This window comes from Macrotis lagotis, chromosome 5 (assembly GCF_037893015.1).
Source record: "Macrotis lagotis isolate mMagLag1 chromosome 5, bilby.v1.9.chrom.fasta, whole genome shotgun sequence".
Lineage (NCBI taxonomy): Eukaryota > Metazoa > Chordata > Mammalia > Peramelemorphia > Peramelidae > Macrotis > Macrotis lagotis.
The window spans coordinates 119779568-119801242 of record NC_133662.1 but is presented as its reverse complement, the minus strand read 5'-3'; the positions used below and the strand labels follow the sequence as shown (position 1 = coordinate 119801242).

Below are 21675 nucleotides of genomic sequence, written 5' to 3'. Positions count from 1 at the left end.
GAGGGTGGAAGGAAGTTTTATAACTTAAAAATATACATATACACAGGGATGAAAACAAACAAATAAATAAATAAATGAAAAGGAGAAGTTGCAGTTTTTACTATTGGAAAAAATGCCCATAGTAATGAGATCTTGGATCTATGAATCAAAGAAATCATAAATTTGGAGCTAGAGGAGATATCAAGATCTATCTAGACTCCTCTTTTCATTTACAAATAAGGAAACTGAGATCTATAAAAGTTAAATGTTTTTCTCATGGCTATACATCCAGCAAATTTATGACTTCAATCTGTCTTCTTAACTCCTAGTCAACATGTCACATCAAAACAAGTAGAATATCATATGATCATAGATTTAGAATGGGAAGGGACTTCACATGCCATTTAGTTCAACCCCACCTTTTTTTCAGATGAAGTTAATGAGATCTACCAAAGATAAATGACTTATCTTTGATCCAGTAAAGACAGTAAAATGAGTAAACAAGGATTTGAATTCAGATCCTCTAACTCAAAATCCTGCCCTTTTTTCCTTCCATTGTATCATAACTTTTCTTAATTCTAATGCATGTCCTCTCTTAATTATTTCCTGTTTACTCCTATCTGTAGTTTTTGTACATATTTGTTTGTTTTCTTCCCTCATTAGATTGTGAGCTCCTTGAGGGCAGAGACAGGTTTTTTTGGCCTCTTTTTTGTATTCTTAGTGCTTAGCACAGTACCTTGCACAAAGTAGTCATTTAATAAGGATTTGATTGACTGACCTTTTATATTGCAATTGGTATATAGTAAATCACAAGATAATTTTTTTTCTGGTTTACATACAGTGAAATTTTTTTTTCTGATTTAGTAAAGAAGATTAACATCTTCTTTGTAGTAGGGACACAGTATGAGTCACAGAGTTATTTATTTTTCAAGAGAAAAATAAAAATCATTCTGTTCACTTACTCTACCACCTCCACATTTGAATAAATAACAATGATTATAGACAAAGCATTAAAGTAAACACAATATGCTATATTGCTATAAAAACCTTTTGAAAAAAAGGTTCTGCTATCATGGTTCTATTTCTAGAAATATTTGCTAGGGAATGAGTGAAGTTAAGCAATGGACCTTAGTTTTGTCATCTATTTATTTACATATAATGCAAAAGCTAATGCCCCTGAATGGAAGCAACAGATTAGCATGCTACTTTTAGAGACTCACAGTTGACTTTCTATGTAATCTTCCTTTAGCCTGATAAGATGTCTCTACATATGAGTTTCCATCTTTGAAATAGTAACCATCTTTGCAACTATATAATGTAGGATTAGAAAAGACAAGGTCCCATTGAAAATAAAATTCGTTTCTTAAATATTTTTTAAATTACTCTTAATTAGAATAACATAATATTGAAATACTGAACCATTTGACTTGAATAATTCACTTTTGATACTGAAACAGAGATTCAGAGTTCTCTCAAAAGGCTGAAAGTAATACAAGCATCCTTCAATGTGGGGTCAAATATATGTCATCTCTCTTATTGTTACTTCTTTTTTTTTTTCCTAAACCAACAGAAAACTTTGATCTTTCAAAACTCAGATCTATTTCAGATATACCAAGACTCCCTCTTGTGGCTTTTCTAGGGAAATTACATACCATCCCTGTAGGAAAGTTTTACTTTTTGGTCTCAGGGACCCTTTACATACTTAAAAATTATTGAGGACCCCTAAGAACTTTTGTTTGTGTGAGTTTTATATATAACGGTGGGCTGATAAATATTTAATAACATGCTTTCTGGAAAAATGTATGCATGGGACACTTTTAAGTTTAATTTGTACTATTAACATTTTCTCCATAGCTGTCTAAAATTTAAGTGGTAAACAAAATAAGAAACTGAACCCCAGTTTGCAGCTTTTCTGATTTCTAAAACTATAAATACTCCTACTGAAAATTTAATAATAGACTCTTGGAGGGTCTGGGAGCCATTTCAAAATGACTCTAGCATACCCCTTCTTATATCTATTGTTATTAACAGCGTTAGAAATGAAAATTGATGAGGTATAAAATGTTTATTGATTAATTTAAAACAATGATTTATTTAAGTAATTTGTTTAAAATAAATAACACTTTTATGAAAGGTAATTATATTTCACAAAAAGAGGGAGAAAAATGACATTTTACATATTTTTAACAAATTTTTTTGATATCTGGCTATAAGGAAGACTGCTAGATTACCACATCTGCTTCTACATTAAATCTTTTTCAGTCTGTTATTTTAATTGAAATAATGAGAAAATGAGAAAAAAATGAGAAAATCTGACCTCACAGAAATGTGTGAATGGAAAAAGAAGGAATATTTTAACAGGGAAAAAACACATTAGTATTATTATGAAAAGCTCTAAACTTTCACATCCCCTGGATGTAGATCCTCAGGGATCTTGGGATAGCATAACACTTGGTGAATCATTTTCCCATAAAAATTATGACAGGGTTATTTGCAAGATGGAAAGGAGTTATCCAATTCAAGCTAAATTTAAGATTTCATGTGAAAAAAATGCTGTACTGAGAGTATACAGAAATATATACAAATGAATCATGCAGAATGAGGTATAGAAACGGTTTTATCTCTATTCTTGGAGGGAGAAGTAGGAAAGTAGGAAAAAAAGGATCTCATACTATGTAAAAGTTACTTAAAGCTATAAATCAGGACACACCCTGGATGTTTCTACCAAGTTCCTGTAAATGGGCAACTTGTTTACAAAAATTAATGAGACTTCCTAAAAGGTTCAGTTTTTTTATACTTTTAAGAATTCAGAATAATGAATAATTATTGACATTTATTTACATATTGCATGCATTATTTGTTTGTTTTTCATTACAACCTGTGAGATAAGTTTTAATAATTCCCATTTTACATATGAGGAAATTGGAGTTGAGAGAAGTTAGAAGACTTTCACATAATTGTATAGCTAGTATGTATCTAAGGCAGCATTAGAACCTAGATTTTCCAGACTTTAAGAAACTGTTTTTTTGTTTTAAGTTTTTGCAAGGCAAATGGGGTTAAGTGGCTTGCCCAAGGCCACACAGCTAGGTAATTATTAAGTGTCTGAGGCTGGATTTGAACCCAGGTACTCCTGACTCCAGGGCCAGTGCTCTATCCACTGCGCAACCTGGCCACCCCAAGAAACTGTCTTTCAATAAGATAATTTCCTTTATAGTCACTATCATTTTGTAAATAATATATATTCATGATATAAATAGTAAATTAGGTAACCACAAATTCCAATTTAATATATTAATAATGATAATTTTATAAAGACATTAAATAATACATGTATCCTATTAGCTACTATGTAATTTTTTATCAACATTCCTTCCATCAAAATTTATTCCAAATGCATTTTTTTTAAAAAATGTGCTTTGTATTACATTATTACAGATTTTGGCACAGGCAGCAGGATCTGAGAAATGCTTCTGTTGTCTTAAAAGCTCACACATAGCAGGTATTGGATTTATTTTCCTATTTGTTTCAGTAAGGCAGGAGCTCTATCTAAATCTCCCTGTCCAGTAGCTAGAACTGTACAGTATGCAAATAGGTGTTTAAAAAGTGCCTTGGGAGAAGAAAGATATGGAAGAGGAAGAGTAATAGAAGAAAAAGAAGGCAGAAAAAGAGGGAAAGAAAAATTGTGTTTCTGTTTCTCTGAATCAGATAAATAGCAAATGACATTTGCTGATCATTTGTATAGTGTGCCTATCACCATATAAAACTCTATGGGGAGCTACACAAGAAATGGAAGATATGAGCCATACCGAAAGACATAATGAGAACACATAAGACACAGACATTATGAGTAAGATATAAGAATGCATATGAATAACATACAAAACAAGTATAGTTACCTAGATTTGAAAATCATTTTATTATTTGGTGGAAAATAATTATGGGAATACAAAATATTCAGAAAGATGATTCATCATTATCTGCACTGGAAGATTTGAATAGGTAGAAGCTGGAAATTTAAAGAAATCTGAAATTTTATGTTATAATAGCTTTGGTTGAAGAGATAAGTATATGGGATACTCAGCTTACTTCAAGTATTCCCAGGGCTGGAAGGGAAGATACAGGTCATATTTGAATAAGAATTCTCTCTAGGACATCCACAAGGGGCTTCTAATTGGAGAGTTCCAAGTGATGGTGAAACTATTGGTTTCATAGGAAGCCCATTTCACTTTTGTCAGGAATTTGTTAGGAATTTGTCTTTATCAGTAATTTATCACTGTTTTTCTTCAATTTTCATCCTTAGTTTTGCCTTTTGGGGCAATGCTAAGCACAGCTAATACCTTTCTTATATGATCACACCTTGTTTTCTAGAAAACAGCTCTTCTAAAGCAGCTGGGTAGTTTAATAAATAAGGCATTGGGTCTGGGGTCTGGGAGACCTGAATTCAAATCCAGTTTCAGACAACAGCTATCTGGTACTGGACACATTATTTAATCTCCTTGTGCCAGTTTCTTCACTTGTAAAATGAGAATACTAATAGCACTGTCCTTTCAGAGTTAGTGTGAGGATTAAATATTTGTAAAGTTCTTAGCACAGGGTTTGATAATAAAAACTTAACACACGCTTTTTTTCTCTCCCCTAAATCTTTTATTCTTTAGTTGGAATATCCTCAATTACATGAGTCCATGAATACTGGGAGACAGAGTTGTATTTTTTTTTTTTTTTTGAGTGAGAGAGAGAGCTTGCTTAGAAACAAGAAATCTTGAGTTCAAGTCAAGATTTTGGGAATTTGGGCAAGGCACTTAAGTGCCTTTTTCATGTCCACACATTTTTCAAAAACTGAAAGTTTATGAAAAGGTGCTGACCTGTATTGATAAATGAAGTTTCTTTACCTTGTAATTCCCTATAGCAGTGAAGTTACAGATCTGGCCATTATTTCCCTAACCTTTTATGGCAGCATATTCCTCTGTTCTATGTCACCTATTTTTTCCCTTAGGTAATAATCCAGTTAGTCAATGTGTTTTCTACAATGAAATGTCCAGAACTGGCTACAATATCCCAGATGTTGTCTCATGAGGGTAGCATTCTTAAATTAGATCTTCTCATTTTGCAAATTTAATTAAAGGACATCTACCAAGTGCTTGTCCTGAGGTTAGTAACATTTCTAGTTGATAGAAGGATATAAAAATTAGTGTAAGATATGATTCATATCCATATGACAATTAATCAGAGTATTAGATAGGAACCAGAAGATCTTAACTTGTTCCTTTCTCAGCACTGTATTTTATGAAATAGTAATAGTTTTATTTATTTGTTATATTAGAAAAGGAAAAATGGAAAGAGGAGAATGGATAGGTTTTAGTGGAACCAATTATAAAGAATATCTAACAAAAGCATCATTAAAAACCTGTCCGATAAGTTTATTCATTTTCCAGTAATAGCTTTTGCCTACTGTGCACAATTAGGTCTGACTACATCTATAGAATTGTAATCTGGGAGAAATACAGTTTGAAGTGACCTTAAAGGCCATTTAGGCCAATCATTTACACAGAGAGGAAACCTTTCAATATAGAATCTCAGACAGAGATTTAAGCCTCTGCTTAAATCCTCTGATGGAGGGGGAATCATTAACTCCTGGGGAAATTCTATTCCCCCTTTTCAAACTCTTTCCCCCCTAAATTAACAAGTCAAGAAGCATGTATTAGGGGTGACTAGATGGCACAATGAATGCAATGCCATGCCTAGAATCAGACAGGCACTTCTTTCTGTGTTCAAGTCTGGTCTCAGAGGCTTCCTAGCTGTGTGATCCCAGACAAGTTACTCAACCCTGTGGGCTTCAGTTTCCTCATCTGGAAGATGATTTGGAGAAGGAAATAGCAAACCAATGCCAAGAAAATCCTCAAAAGAAGAGAGACAAAACTGAAATATGATTGAACAATAGCTAACAACTATGTAGAGTGTGAAACCTGGGAATACAGAGAAAGGCAAAAAGTAGTCCCTGCCTTTAAGGAGCTCACAGTTTAATGGGGAAAGCAACATGCAAATAAAGTTGAAGCAGCAGAAATGCGAGATAATCTCAGACTGAGGAGAATAAGATTAGGGAGGACTACAAAAGTCTGATTGCAGAAGGTGGGACTTTAGCTGAGATATGAAGGAAGCCAGGGAAGCCAGAAAGCTCCTGAGGGAAGAGCTCAAATCTTTTTTTTTTTTTTTTTTTTTGTAATTTTCATCCACAGATGATGTCTGAAGCTGTGGTTCTCAAATTTTTTATTCTCAAGGCTTAAGTAGTAAGGACTTTTTTTTTTTTAGTAGTTTTTTTGCAAGGCAAATGGGGTTAAGTGGCTTGCCGAAGGCCACACAGCCAGGTAATTATTAAGTGTCTGAGACCGGATTTGGACCCAGGTACTCCTGACTCCAGGGCCGGTGCTTTATCCACTGCGCCACCTAGCCACCCCCTAGTAAGGACTTCTAAAGAATTTTTGTTTATGTGGGTTATATTTATAATTAACACATAGGAACTTGAATTATCTTGTATTGTTATGAAAATTGTTTTGACCCTGGGGACACCATGAAAAGGTTTTGGAAACTCCCAGAGGTTCTCCTACAACACTTTGCGAAACTTTGGTCTAGAGTAATATTGCTTACTCTTGTTCTTTTGTGCCAGTCCTTTAGATATTGAAAGGCAGCTGTCTTGTTTCTCCTAATGAGATAATTATCTTCAAACCTTGTTATATCTGCACCATTCATTATTTGCTTTCAAGCAAAATTCAATACAAAGTGCCTATGTCATATCTTTGATTCCAGATTTTGTTGCCATACCAATAAAACTCACCTTTAATGCAAAGTTACATGTAAGGTGAGACAGCATGGAATCTATGAATATCTATTAGTATAACTGTCCAAGGATTTTATAATACTGAAACTCCAGTGTCCTCCCCACAATAGTCCTATAATTTAGATAGGACTGGAGCTTTATGAAGAATTAATAATCACATAGATAAGTAAGTTTCCCAATTGCAGGAGGGAGGCCTGTCACAAAGAAACACAAGCTACTTCTTAGCTTTGTGATTTGTGATAGTGATCAAGTCACAGTATTGTTATTGTGCAAATCAATGAGAAAGCTGCTATTTAAGGTTCTCCCATTATCAATGCAGCTATTGACCAGACTGATTTGGCAAACTCTGTACCCTACAGTTTCTGTGGAAAATCTACCACACTTTATGAATGATAACATTCAAAATATTCCTTGTAGAATGATATTCTCATTATTCTCATTTTCTAGATAAGGAAACTGAGAAATTCCTTGCCCAAGGTAAAAGAACAAATCACTAGAAGAATAAGATTAGAATGTGAATTCTTGATTTTCATTCCTGTGCTCAGTTAACTAAGTCACTGTTTTACATTGTGTAGAAATGGATTATTCTCAGGCACTAACAATGACGCTGTAACAACTAGTTGAAAAATGAAAATTTGATAAGTTACGACAGCAATCTTTCATCTAGACTCTAGATTCTAGAGCTTATTCTATAATAAACTTTAAGGTAGGCAATCCAAGTATTATTATACTCATTTTATATATGAAGAAACTAAGACTTGGAGATATAAATAGGATCATAGATTTCTCTTTGGAACAGGTCATTTACTTCAACTTTCTCATTTTACAGATGAGGATGTTGATGTTCAGAGCATTTGTAACTTGCCTAAAGTCACATAGTGATTGACAGGACCAGGAATGGACATCAAGAGTTCTGATTCCAAGTTCAATACTCTTGCCACTATAGCTCACTTCAAGTTAAGTTATTTGCAGCTAAACAACTAGTAAGCTGTAGAAAGTCCACATCTCAAACTCAGGTTTTCCAATTCACAGTTAGATTTCTTTATCCATCTTCCCAGTTGCCAGATTTTTTGCTGATGACACCAATATTCTCATAGACACATGGGTGAAAAATCTTGGAACCCTCTTTGACTCTTCCTTCTCCCTGTTTTCTTCTTTTCCTACCCTCAATCCCTGCAACCAATCAATTGCTAATGTGTTCATTTTGCCTTTGCAGTATCTCCTGTGTCCATTACTGTCATTTCATTTGCACAGCTTTCACCCCAGTTCACCTCCTCATTGCCTCTTGCCTGTATTATTGTTATGGCCTACTTACTCATCCTCCTACCTCTCATCTTTCCCCTCAATACTTTCTCCTTTCTACTTAGCAAAATCATTTTCTCAAGGCACAGATCTGACATTATAACTTCTCTATTCAAAACTCTAAAGTAGCTCACTAGGCTCTCACAATTGTTTCCAATTTACCTTTTCAGTCTCATTCCACATTTTACTCCTTCATGCTGTCTATGTTCCAGCCAACACAGATCACTAAGTTATTCCTCAAACTTGATCTGGTGTTTCCATCTCTATTCATTTGAAAATCAGTAATGCCCTCAATTTTCATCTCTGCTTTCTAGAGCCTATTCCACTTTTTCTTTTTTAAGGTTCAGCTCTTCTGTTAAGTTTTCTCTGTTCCCTCTGAGTGTTCTTTTTCCTTCCCATTTTCCTAAACATTTTGCATAGATCTCCCCATTGTCCCCAATGTATCCCACCTCGTAGCAATCTATATCTGTTTTTGTATTTGTGTCCTAATCTTCACCCTAATGAAATCTAAATTCTTTGAGGCCTGGGATTATGTAATTTTTTTTTAGATCTTGCAATTTTCCCCAATAGTTAGCATAATTCCTTACACCTAGAAGATAGTTAATAAGTATTTGTCAAATAAACCAATCAATACACTATTTTCTTCATAATCATATGAATGAGTTGGGCTGACATTTTTTCACTAAATTGACCAGTTGTTTTGGTATCAAGTAGACACAAACCAGTAATTTTTTTTGTAATTTAATATTTATTTATTCTCATTTTGTACAATTTTTATACATTAATAAAATCTTCTTGTTTAAGACTAAACAAAGTACCCCCTCCCCCAAAAATATAGATTTACTTGAGTGATAAAGTAAAGGGGAGAGAAAAAAAATAAAAATAAAAATAAAAATAATAGTAATAATTGTAGGTATGGCCAGGTGGCACAGTGGACAGAGCACCAGCCCTGGAGCCGGGAGCACCCAAGCCCCTATCCAGCCCCATACACCCAACAATCACCCAGCTGTGTGACATGCAAGCCACCCCAACCCCACTGCCCTGCGTAAACCAAAAAAAAAGGGAAAAAAAAAAAGACCTAAAATAAAATAAAATAGTAATAATAGTAGGGATGGCTGGGTGGTGGACAAAGCACTGGCCCTTGAGCCAGGAGCACCTGGGTCTGAATCCGGCCTCAGACACCCAATGATCACCCTGCTATGTAGCCCCAGGCAGGCCACCCAGCCCCATTTGCCCTGAACCCCTCCCCAAAATAATAATAATAAAAAAATGTGCTTCAGTCTGTGTTCCAGCACCACCAACTCTGTTGCGGTTGGATCACATTCTTTATAAGTCCATCACAAAAGTTACTTCCATATTTTTCCACCATTGCCATTGCTGATTGCAACTCCCTCCTTTCATATTTCTCCACTTTCATGTACTATATTCTCTCTCTCCTTTCACTCTGACTCTGCTGTAGGGTAGCTGAGTGGCACAGCAGACAGATCCCTGGCTCTGGGGCCAAGAGGCCCTGAGCCCCCATATCACCCCTTAGGCCCAGCATCCACCTGGCCTTATGGTCCTGGACAGGCCATCTAATCCCATCCCCTTGCAAGAAGTAAAAAAGAAAATGTGTTATATCTGACCACTCTCCCCCCATGGTCCATCTTCTCTTCCATCATTCACATCCCCACTCCTTCCCCCCGTCCCCTGCCCTATCTCCTTCTTACTCCAGATGTCTATACCTCATTGAGTATATATGCTGTTTCCTCTCCTAACCACCTCTGATGGGAGTGAAGATTCCCTCATTCCCCCTTGCCTCCCCGCCTTCCATATCATTACAATAGCTCATTGTAATAAAGAAAAATCTTATTATATGAAATATCTCGGCCTATTCCCCCTCTCCTTTTTCTTTCTCCCATTAACATTTCCCTTTTTTCTATTGACTCCATTTTTATACCATATTTTATCTTCAAATTCAGCTTTCTTCTGTGCTTCATCTATAAAAGCTCCTTCTACCTGTTCTGATAATTGAGAAAGTTCATATGAGGATTATCAGTGTCATTTTTCTATACAGGAATACATGCAGTTCATCATCAAGTCCCTCATATTTTCCCATTCTCCTCTAAGCTCTGTGCTTCATCTGAGTCCTGTATTTGAAGATCAAACCTTCTGTTTAGCTCTGGCCATTCCAACAGGAACATTTGAAATTCCCCTGGTTCATTGAAAGTCCATCTTTTTTTCCTGGAAGAGGACATTCAGTTTTGCTGGGTAGTTGATTCACAGTTGCATTCTAAGATCTTTTGCCTTCCAGTATATTCTATTCCAAGCCCTATGAGCTTTTAATGTAGTTGCTGCTAAGTCCTGTGTGATCCTAACTGCAGCTCCATGGTATTTGAATTGTGTCCTTCTGGCTGCTTGTAATATTTTCTCTTTGACTTGGGAGTTCTGGAACTTGGCTATAATATTCCTGGGGGTTGGTTTTTTGGGATCTCTTTCTCAGGGGGGTCTGTGGATTGTCTCCATTTCTATTTTGCCCTCTGCTTCTAGGATATCAGGGCAATTTTTCTGTAGTAATTCTTTGAAAATTATGTCAAGGTTCTTTTCCTGATCATAACTTTCAGGTATTCCAATAATTTTTAAATTATCTTTCCTAAATCTGTTTTCCATATCAGTTATTTTTTCAATGAGATGTTTCACATTTTCTTCTAATTTTTCATTCATTTGGTTTTGAAGTATTGATTCCTGATTTCTGGTAAATTCATCAATCTCCCTGAGTTCTATTCTTTTTTCTGAGGGATTTGTTTTCCTCAGAGAGCTTTCTTACCTCTTTTTCCATCTGGCCAATTCTGCTTTTTAAAGCATTCTTCTCCTCAATAACTTTTTGAACTGTTTTATCCATTTGACCTAAGCTGGTTTTTAGCATGCTGTTTTCTTCAGCATTTTTTTGGATTTCCTTGACTAAGCTGCTGACTTCATTTTCATGTTTTTTCTGTATCTCTCTCATTTCTTTTCCTAGTCTTTCTTCTAACTCCCTCATTTGATTTTCAAAGTCTTTTTTGAGCTCTGTCATAGCCTGAGCCCAATTTCTGTTTTTCTTGGAGTCTTTAGATGCAGGAGCTTGTGTTTCCTCATCTTCACACTGAGTGTTTTGATTCTTCTTGGGCTCATAGGCAAAATATTTCTCTATGGTGTTTCTCTTTTTTCTCTGCTTACTCATTTTCCCAGTCTTAGCCTGTTTTGGGGGTGCTTCCTGAGCTTTTGGGACACTCCCACAAGGGTCTCAGTGTGAGAGTCTCTGTCCTCCCTCCTGGCCTGTGAATGATCATATGCTCCCCCCCCCTCTGCCACAGGGCTGAGGTGGGGGGGCCCTGCTGTTCTATGGGGGGCCCTAGACTGCGATCAAGGATCTGAATGTGGTCAGAACCCCAGATTCCTGTTCCAGGGGCAGAGCTCAGCAGTCTCTCTCTTCACTCCCCTCCCTAGGTTCAATGGGCTCATGCCCTGGGGGCTCCTGCTAACTGGCTCTGCCTGCTTCTGTTTCCTGGAACTTGGCTGCTCTGGCCATGCTGCTCTCTGTGTGCCCTGAGGGCTAGATTTCATGTGCTCACTCTGGCAGGGGTTCCCCATGCTGTTCCCCCAATTTGTGCCTGGTGTTCCCTGGGGTGTAGATCAGGAAACTGCTCCCGCTGCTGTGAGCTGTGGTTCCCAGCGCCCTGGGGCTGCCTCTGGGTGGCTGGAGTTCTTTTGCTCTGGCGGGCCACCCCTCCAACTCTGGGGAGCAGAGCCTTTCTGCTCTTTTCCAGGTTACCTTGAGTAGGAGAACTGCCTCACTGGATTCCTCTGTGGGTCCTGTGTCTCGAAAATTTAGAGTACTTAGTTTATAAGTTTTATGAGAGAATGCCCAAGACATGATCCTCTCTTGTTGCCATCTTCCAGTGATTTTTTTTACCATGTATATCAATTTTTTGCATCTTTGTCCTTGAACCATATAAATTAAATGACCTCCTAACACACTAGCACTGTGTTTTTTCAACCAAGTGTCAATACTGTGATATACACAGTTTATCACAGAAACAGAAAAATTATCAATTACCTTTGCTACATGCTGGCATAGCAATAAGCATTCATTAAGTGTTTACTATATGAAGCCACTATGCACTAGGAATATAAGCAAAAAGAAAGCAGTCCGTGTCCTCAAAGAACTTACATTCTAATGTTGTTGTTCATTCTTTTTCCAGTCATGTCCATCTCTATGTGAGCCCATTTTTTTTTTTTTTTGTAAAGGTAAGGGAGTGGTTTGCCATTTCCTTCTCCAGATCATCTTACAGATGAGAAAATAGATGCAAACAGGGTTAGTGACCTGTCCTGACACACACAAGTTTCTGAGGCTAGGCTTGAATTTTTCTCACTCCAGACTTGGTGTTCTATCCACTTAGCTTCTCTACTGCCTAATGTGAGTAGACCCCACTTTTTAAAAGAATGTTGAAAAAGGAGAGGGGAGGAAGATATTTAGGGTGGTAGCCTAATGAAGGCTTGGTGGGAAATGAAACTCAAAGAGTGGTTTTTGGAAAAGCAAGACAACCAGAGTGAGAGGCTCCAGATGTGTGAATTCTAAGTCTAAGGTGATCTTCCAGAATGAAAAGGTTTCAGAGACAGTAAGAAATCTAAGCAGTGAAGCTCAATTATTTGTTTTTATGATGTATATAGATACACACTTATATGTGTATATACACTTAGCAGTGCTTTATTGATTTGTTTCTTTCCTTGACAATTTTGTCATGTGCCAGGAAATACCTGTTCTGAATCTACCACCAAATTAATAGAAATGAATTTAGATTAATATAATGTAATTGAAATAACAATACACCCTAACTGTATAAATATAACTATGAATTTTTTATTAACAATGCCAATTTATTCAGCTTGTGGAAAAAATTCTTGTGCTTTTGTTTAATTTGATGGTTTTATATAGGCTTTGCTTCTCTCACATCTTTTCCATATGAGTATGTCCTGATTTTTTACCCATTGTTTTGGTGGATTCATTACTTGACAAGGGGAAATATATTTCCTTTGGTCAAGAAGCATAAATGAGAAGTCTGGATCAAAGCTCAGAATTCATGGCCTACGAATTCAATCCATTCGACTATGTTGCTGCCTTGAATTGATGGATAGCTTGTTCAATTATTCTTTAGAGTTAGCATTTTAAAAAATCTGATTATCTCAAAGTACTTAACCAATATGAATTCACAGCAGTCCATAGCAACCTGAAAAGAATGGAGCAAACATTATTATCCTTTGACAGTTGGAAAAGAATGGATAGGCTTGCTGTTGTAATAAAGATCAGGAAAAAGCAGAATGAAGAAGAGAGGGTTTCTTTTCCTTCAGCACCTGCTTTACACTTCTGAATTCACTCTTAATGAGTACCTCCTTGCTGGATGAGGTGTGCATTCACCAATAAAATGTTCAGAATACAAAGCATCTTGTGTGCTATAGGTATTATTGCTGAGGAATTTGACAGAGTTAAAAATGCCTTCATCATGTGCATAAGGCTATTGTTTTCTCCCATAGTCTACAAAATTCTCTTTGTCTCTTTCTTTTCTTTTTCTCTTTTATTATCATTAAAACTTGGTCTTATTTGGATTCACTATTTTAATGAGTCACATATATAAATGCCCATGATGCTAGTTACAAATGAAATAGTCAATGTTGTAGTAAGTCTAATAAACCAAGGAATAAGAAATGGTCCTTTATGAGAGACCATCCTATAACAGTATTTATATCTTGGGACTAATTTTTCCTCTTTCACATATGCTAAGGGCAGTTCCAAGAGATGCCTATTTGTCCTGAAAGTATTATAATGAACTACCAATTGTTTGCCTGCCTTTAGAGGAATGATTTTAGAAGCTGATATTTCATTTCAAATTTCTGTTGTTGGGAAATGGCTTCTGCCCTCTCTAGTCAGGCTTGTGGAAAGTTTCTGAGATATATCATTTAAATGGAATTGAACTAAGGGAAAAACACAAGCAACACTTATCAGAGTGATATGATTATTATATAGATGATGAGGGTCCCCACCCTTTGGTGTTCATAGCACTTATCAAAGATAATATTCTAAGGCAGAGAGTTTAATCTGCATTGGGGAAGGAAATACAATGAATCTAATCAAGTGAAATTCAATAAAAATAAATGTGAAGTCCTATACCCCACTTGGGGCTGAAAAAAACACCTTCATAAATACAGGATGGGGGAAGCTCTTGTGAAAAAGACTTAAGGATTTTAGTGGGCAGTAACACTAATGTAAATCAAAAGTGTTATTGAGCCTTGCTCACAAAGCTACTATAATATGCAATGTAAACTCCTTGAAGGCAGGGACTATTTCACTTTTGTCTTTGTAGCCCTAGGACCTAGCACAGGATCTGGCATATAAGAGGTATTTATTAAGTTCCTGTTGATTGATTAATGATCTTGGCTGTTTTAATAGCATCATAGTCTCCGTTAATAAAAATCAATAGGGCAACCCACGGAGGTTGATCTAATATGAACTGGTATGCTGTCATCTGGAGTATGGTAGTAATTTCTGGACTCTACATCTTAGGAAAGACATTGATATAAAGGGGGTGCATGCAAAAGAATATGACCAGGATGGTGAAAGATCTGAAAACCATCCATTATAAAGATTATCTGATGAAAGTAGAAAAGATTTAAAGGGGATATTACTTGAAGATGCTATAAATCATTGACTAGTTGTCATAGAGAAAGGCCATCATGTTTACTTTTGGTCAGATACCAAAAGATGGAAGATTCAGAGAGAAAGATATTTTGATGTGAATTATAGCTAACATCTTAATGTTTAGAGTTATGTAAAAGTAGAATGGTCTATCTCAGAAGGGAAGTAGTTCTCCCTCCCTAGAAGTTTTCAAGTGCATTTTGAATGACCCTTTGGGGGATGTAATTCAGATTATAGTAAATGACCTCTGAGATCACTTCAAATTCTGAGATTGTGTAAAATTGCAGGTCTTTGAAATAAGGAAAATATCTTGAAAACTGAGAGATTCAGAACCCAATTAATCATAAAATTTTAGAACTAGAAGGGATTTCAGAATGATGATGATGGCTCAAATTTACATACAACACTTGAAGTTTTTCAAAGTTTTTTATATGTATTCTCATATTTGAGTCTCAGTATAACCAACCCATTGGGGAAGAGGGGGGCTTTTACTATAGGTTTATAATTCCCATTTTAAAGAAAAAGAAACTTAGGTTGAAAAAAAGTTTAAATGAATCCCCAAATCAAATGATTAGTTTAATGACAGAGTCAACCCTAGCATCAAAACTCCTTATTGCCAGTCCAGGGTTCTTTCCTCTATGCTTCAGTTATTTAATTTTATTTAGAAAGTACAAATGTGTCTTCAAATCTTGGATTTTAGACCTGTGCTTTTAAACTTGTCTCTGTAATAGATAAACAAACAACACTAGAGTGCAATCATTCCATTTTTTTTGTTGTCTTTATATTCAGTATTGACTTCCTGAAACCAAATCAGTCAGGGTAAATTACATTTTTCATTAACAAAGCCTAGTTTAGGAAAGAATCCTTATGTGAACTCTTCACTTCAAATATCTATATTGATTATTGTTTAGTTTTTTCCCAGTTCAGTCCAGATTTTTTGTGACCCCCTTTGGGGTTTTCTTGGCAAAGGTATTGGAGTAGTTTCTTATTTTCTTCTTCTTTTCCAGCTCAGTTTGCAAATGAGTAAACTGAGGCAAACAGGGTTAAATGATTTGTCCAGGTCAACTTGATAAATGTGTTTAAATCCAAATTTGAACTCAGATCTTTTTTTACTCTAGACCTGGTTCTCTATCCATTGGACCACCTAGTTGTCCTGCATATATCTTACAAATCTATGGTTTGTAAATGTTAGATTTTTCCTGCTCTCCTATCAAGTGGTCTTAGATTCAAATCATTGTAAGTCTGGTTTCTTATGTCAGTGTAATTTTGGGTTAAAAGCATAATGGTTCCATATATATAAGTCAGAAAATGCTAGGTTCAAAGCTCCTGAAACTTACTAGGTGTCTAGTTCTGGACAAGTTACCCAACAGCAACTCTCTTGCATTTATCTACTAGGTTATAGAAAGATGCTTCCAGATCTTTCTAATGAAAAGACTTCTTAGAACTAAGAAAATCAATCTTTGTATTGAACGTAGTTCTGAAAATTAATTTCTACCTTTGTGTCCTACTTGTTCAAGAAGTTTAAATGAAACCTCTTGTGTGTGTGTGTGTGTGTGTGTGTGTGTATGTGTGTGTATGTGTGTGTATTTATTAAAGTTTTAGATAACAAAATTGTGAAGCACTATCGAGTGAGAAGACTTGATGAGGGAGGATTTTCCCTTACCCGGAGAAGAACTTTTGATACCTTGAATGCTTTTGTGGACTACTACACCAAGACGAGTGATGGCCTCTGTGTTAAACTTGGAAAACCATGCCTAAAGGTAGAGTCAATGAATTCTTATTTAATAATGTTGAATTATTGTTTTTGTGACTTCCCCTTTCAGATATGAAGTTTGTCATAAAATAGATAAAATAAAAAGAAGTGCCATCTGACAATTTATGGAAGATCATCAAAGGTAACACTGGCTTAGTCTTTTGAACTAAGGCAATGATCAGAATTGAAAATTATAATTTTCCATGAGTTTTTGTTTCAGAATATTAAATAAGTAGACACTTTATTAGTTTCTCTGAATTTATCCTGGCATCATGTTACTGCTTTTGACAGTGGAGTGTTTGGAATTCTTTTGTTCTTTTTTGTTTGTTTGGTGATAGGTGGTGTTTAGAAGTATTTATTTCTGTTGATCACATGGTGCTTCTGTTATTAAAATATTTGAAATTATGGAAGATTTGTATATATATGATGAGGTTAGATCCATTTCATTGTATTAAAAGGCAGTTCACTATGTTTCTGGGGGCAAAATAAGCCCTCAGGGTTTATAAAGTTTGGAAAAGAAGTAGCATTATAGGTAGCTCTTTTTATCCAACTGACCTTCAACAGTGATCAATTTTGGGGTGAGAAATTGATCAACTTGAGACCTAGAAAGATCTACAGAAACACTACCAAACCAAGATAAATGGTGTAGGTTGCAGACACTTAGCGAATAATTATTGAATTATATTGAATTGAACTTCAAGCATTTTCATTTACTAATTCAGACTACAATGTATTTTCTTTACTCTCCTTATGCACTTCAATTGCCTAACTTTGCTATTTACCATAAAGACAACTCAAATCATTCTTCTATAGAATGAGCTTTGGCCCTGCCTATCCAAGTCACTTGTCTTTGCAAACACTTTTCATTTATTCAATATGTATTTTAAATTTCTTATATTAAATTATTATTTATGTCTTCTCTTTAATTAGAATGTGAGATTTCTGAGGGTGAAGATTGTGTTCTTGCCCCATTCCCTTCCATCTTCCTCTCCTTAACTTAAGCAACTTCAATCCCTTCCTCTTTTTTAGTTTCTTTCACTTCATAAATATATATGTATTCATGTATAAATATATATGTATGTACTTATCACCTTTCATCTATCATTAATTATTTATCATCTCTCTATCTAGCTCTCTATCTATGTATTGATCTATCTTTAGAGATCTACCTTATAAAAAAACTTACCCTATGATAGCCTCCTCAAGGTTTTATACTAACATACTTCATACCTTAATTACCAAACTTTTAGAGAGTAATCTGCTCTTATTGACTCTATTTCCTTATCACTTATTTGATGCTGTGTATGAAATAGTTACTTTTAAAGTTGTTTAATAAATCTTATCAAAAACATGCAATATGTTCTTTCTCAATCTATAAATAATATTTAAAAACTGTTTTCTGCCTTTTCCTTCTGTTTCTTCCATGGTTTTCTTTAATACCGAACTCTGTTCTTTCATTGTCTCTTTTGCTAGCTTTTTATGTTCCTCCTGCTGTTTAAGTGTATTTCCCCCAAAGGTGAGCCATTTTGTCTTTTCTCTACTACTTCTCTTGATGTCTCATCTACTTTTATAACTTCCAGTACTTTCTCCATGTCAATGATTTCAAAATTTTTATTTATATCCACTTCTAATATCTCTTTAAAAATTTTAGTCCCAAATTTCTGATTAACTATTGGCTAGTTGTTACACCTGGATGTCCAACAAGAATCAGATCTACATGTCTCTAAATGAATTCATTGTCTCCTTCAAAATCTTTCTAACTTCCTTAAGACTATGATCCTCATTGTGACTTGGAATTGAAACATTGCGTTCTTCCTTCTCTCTTATTTTTATCATTTAGTCAGTTATCAAGTCCTCTGAATATACTACCTTAATATTTTTCAATTCATGCCCTCCTTTCTATTTACACTGTAACTACCCAAATGCATATTATTTAAACTGTAATAGACTTCTTCTTGCCTCTGATCCATTCCCTCTTCAGATATGTCCACATCGTGGCCAGAATCATTTTTCTGAAGCAACATTCTGCTCATATGACTTCCTCTTATTAAAAGCTGTCTTTCCCCATTATCTCCTGAATAAACTACAGTGCAAGCATTCAAGAACCCCTACATTCTAACTTCAGCCTACATGAACTCAACATTATTTTACTCTATTAGCATTCATGTAATCTATATCCCATTCAAACAATATTGACCCTTTATTATCGGCTCTTATTCTGTCCTTTCTTGTCTCTCTCTCTTTGTTCATACCAACCATCACGCTCAAGTCATGCTTACTTCTATATCAATGACGTTTTTCTGTTTCTTTAACAATATGTGCAAATAAGTGAAAAAACATTAATTTTGTTCTTTCATATATTCCTTATAACAGAAAGAAGTCCCAACTACCTTTGATTTGTCATATAAGACTGTGGACCAGTGGGAAATAGATCGAAATTCTCTTCAACTTCTGAAAATATTAGGATCTGGTCAGTTTGGTGAGGTGTGGGAAGGCTTATGGAATAATACTACTCCAGTAGCTGTCAAAACATTAAAACCAGGTATGAATATCACAATTTAAGTGATAATCTTCATTACTCTTTGAGGATCTTGCAGAATATGTTCAAAGCCCTGATCTTGCCTTCCAGCAATGGAAACCCAAATACTGAAAACATATAGATCATATAGTATTATCTTGAGATCAAAAGTTTCAGTAGAGTATTCCTTTGCAGTTAGAAGAATATATATAAAGATTCAAGACTTAAAAATAAAAAATATCAATCTCTTTTGCAATGCTAAGACTCAGCTTCTCAATGACTCTTTTTTTCCATGTGAATTTTTTTGAGAAAGTGGAATCTTTAAAGTTTTCAAAGAATGACTCTAACCAAATTTATATGCTTGGGTGGTAGAAAGAAGGCAGCTAGGAGGCACAATAAACTTTTTGTTAATTTTCTTATTTGGAAATACCAGAAATTTCTGCCCCCCCCATCTTGCTTTGCCTATTTACAGAAAAATAAAAGTTACCAGAAATCAGCATGTATGGCAATTACTTAAGATGGAACTGGTTCTGGAGGCCAAGCAGAGCACTACTATACTAAGGGTACTTCTATATGAAGAAACACTAAGAGTAATTATAGATGACAGTTATGTAGCACTTTAAAAGCTCTTCTTACAATGATCCAATTTGGTAGATGGTACAAAGAGTTTTCTGGTATTTCAAGGGGGAATTGGTTTTCATATGTGTTGTACCAAATGGGGTCAAATTCTACAAAATAGCAATAAATAGCTTTAAAAAGTTTTAAATGATGTTTTAATAGCTTAAAGTGGCACTAAGATAGGCACCCTGGACATTTGTGTTAGTATGATAAAAATATTGCCAAGAACAGATCATACAGGCCTTGAACACTAAGCATAAGGAAGACTTCAGAATGTTAGACTAGTTCTGTTGTGTGTACACAGGTAATTCTCATGTCTTCACAGTGGTTCTTCAGTTGTTACATCATAACTTGTGATAATCCTGGGTTCATAAAGCTTATACCAGCAAGGCACAGATTGGGACATATTCTTCCAAAGTTAGAAAGTCTTTTAGTTTGGATCCAGTGATGGAATGTACATCTGTTATCTCTGGACCAGTCTAGCAAGAGGTGGAGAGTCTCATTACTTGGTTGACTTCAGGAGGATGTGTTTGAATTAGAGCAATTCTTGAAAACAATATAAATTATATTAGGATTGAGATGTGTTTTGGAGGATAGAATGCCCTTCCTGCCAGGACTGAAGATACTAAAATAATCCTTATCTCATAGGGTTTGATAAGAACTGTCACATCTAAGAATCACTGATTGTCTAAATAAAAGAATTCATTCAAAGCAGTTAGCAAATTTGAAGAAGTCAGTAGAATATTGTGATATTAAAAATCACTTGATTCCTCCAGGTTATTAAAAAATGTGACTGGACTGTGAAAACATGCTTTAGCTATTATTGGTGATTTATTGATTTTTTTCCTTCTTGATCCCTGCCAAGGTTATCATCAAAAATTATAAGTCATTAATTGCTCTGAGAATAGCTAACATTTCAGATCTTTATATCTTTGTACATAGTAAAAATCAGAAACACTTAAACTCAATGGGCTTCAGTTTCTTTGAGTAAAATGAAGAGGTTGGATTAGAGACTTCTAAGCTCTCTTCCAGTTATCAAGTACTTGGTTGATAACCTCACCATGGCAAAATAGTTTTGAATAATTGACTAATTCAAATTGACAGCAGCCCAAACCAGACCTCAAAATCAGTGATAACTGTGTGTGTGGGGGTGTGTGTGTGTGTGGGTGTGTGTATGTGTGTGTGTGGTATCTACCCCATTCATGTGAAGACTTTCCTGGTAGAATGAGAGATAAGCACAGTTTGTTCCACAGCCATGAAGGCAACTGAATCTGGTATTGTAGTGAGCTTAGAGTTTGGTCAGACACTGAAGATGCCTGGGCCATTGTCAATTATCCTGGCTTTTGAATTGCCAGTGGCTTCAATGACTCAGGAAGAGTCAGTTAGACTGCCATATTTGGGTAATTCTCTCTCTGTTAAGTACAATCCATGTGCAAGTCAAGACATCACACTATTATACCATTGATTCTCTTCAAAAGGAAGGATGAAAACAGCTATATTAATAATTTAGTATTTATATGACTCCGAAAAGCATCTTTCTCTTCAAATCCTATGAAGTAGGTAGTAACAATTACTGTTAATCCCCATTTTATAGATATGGAAACTGGAGCTCAGAGAAATTGTGTCTTATAAAAAGTCACATATTATTATGATGATTTAAATCTAGAGCTGCTTACTGTGAATCCAGTACTCTTTTCACTAGACCGTTCTCTCTTTCTGTCTCTTTCTGTTTCTTATCATTATATAAATACTCCCAAAGGAAGGACCTTCTGGAGTTTTGAAAACACCAAGAAAAATATTTTTTACAATTCAGCACATAAACAAAATGCAACAGTTTCCTCTTTAATAGGAATCATAGTTATTGATTTATGGTGCAATAGCAGTAAATAGCTTTGGTGATTGGTTAAATACTTTCACTTCCTTTGAACCATTAATCAATCTCTGTAGCTATTTATTGCTTAGCA

At 35.3% G+C, this 21675-nt stretch overlaps 1 protein-coding gene across 1 annotated transcript in view; it reads left to right on the top strand.

Annotated features, from left to right (window-relative positions):
- The window catches only part of FRK (fyn related Src family tyrosine kinase), a 117388-nt gene that overhangs the window by 80603 nt on the left and 15110 nt on the right, over window positions 1–21675 (top strand). Inside the window, exons 3-4 of the mRNA XM_074187403.1 lie at window positions 16419–16582; window positions 18949–19117. Of these exons, the coding sequence (XP_074043504.1) occupies window positions 16419–16582; window positions 18949–19117 (333 nt within the window). The remainder of the gene's footprint in view (window positions 1–16418; window positions 16583–18948; window positions 19118–21675) is intronic.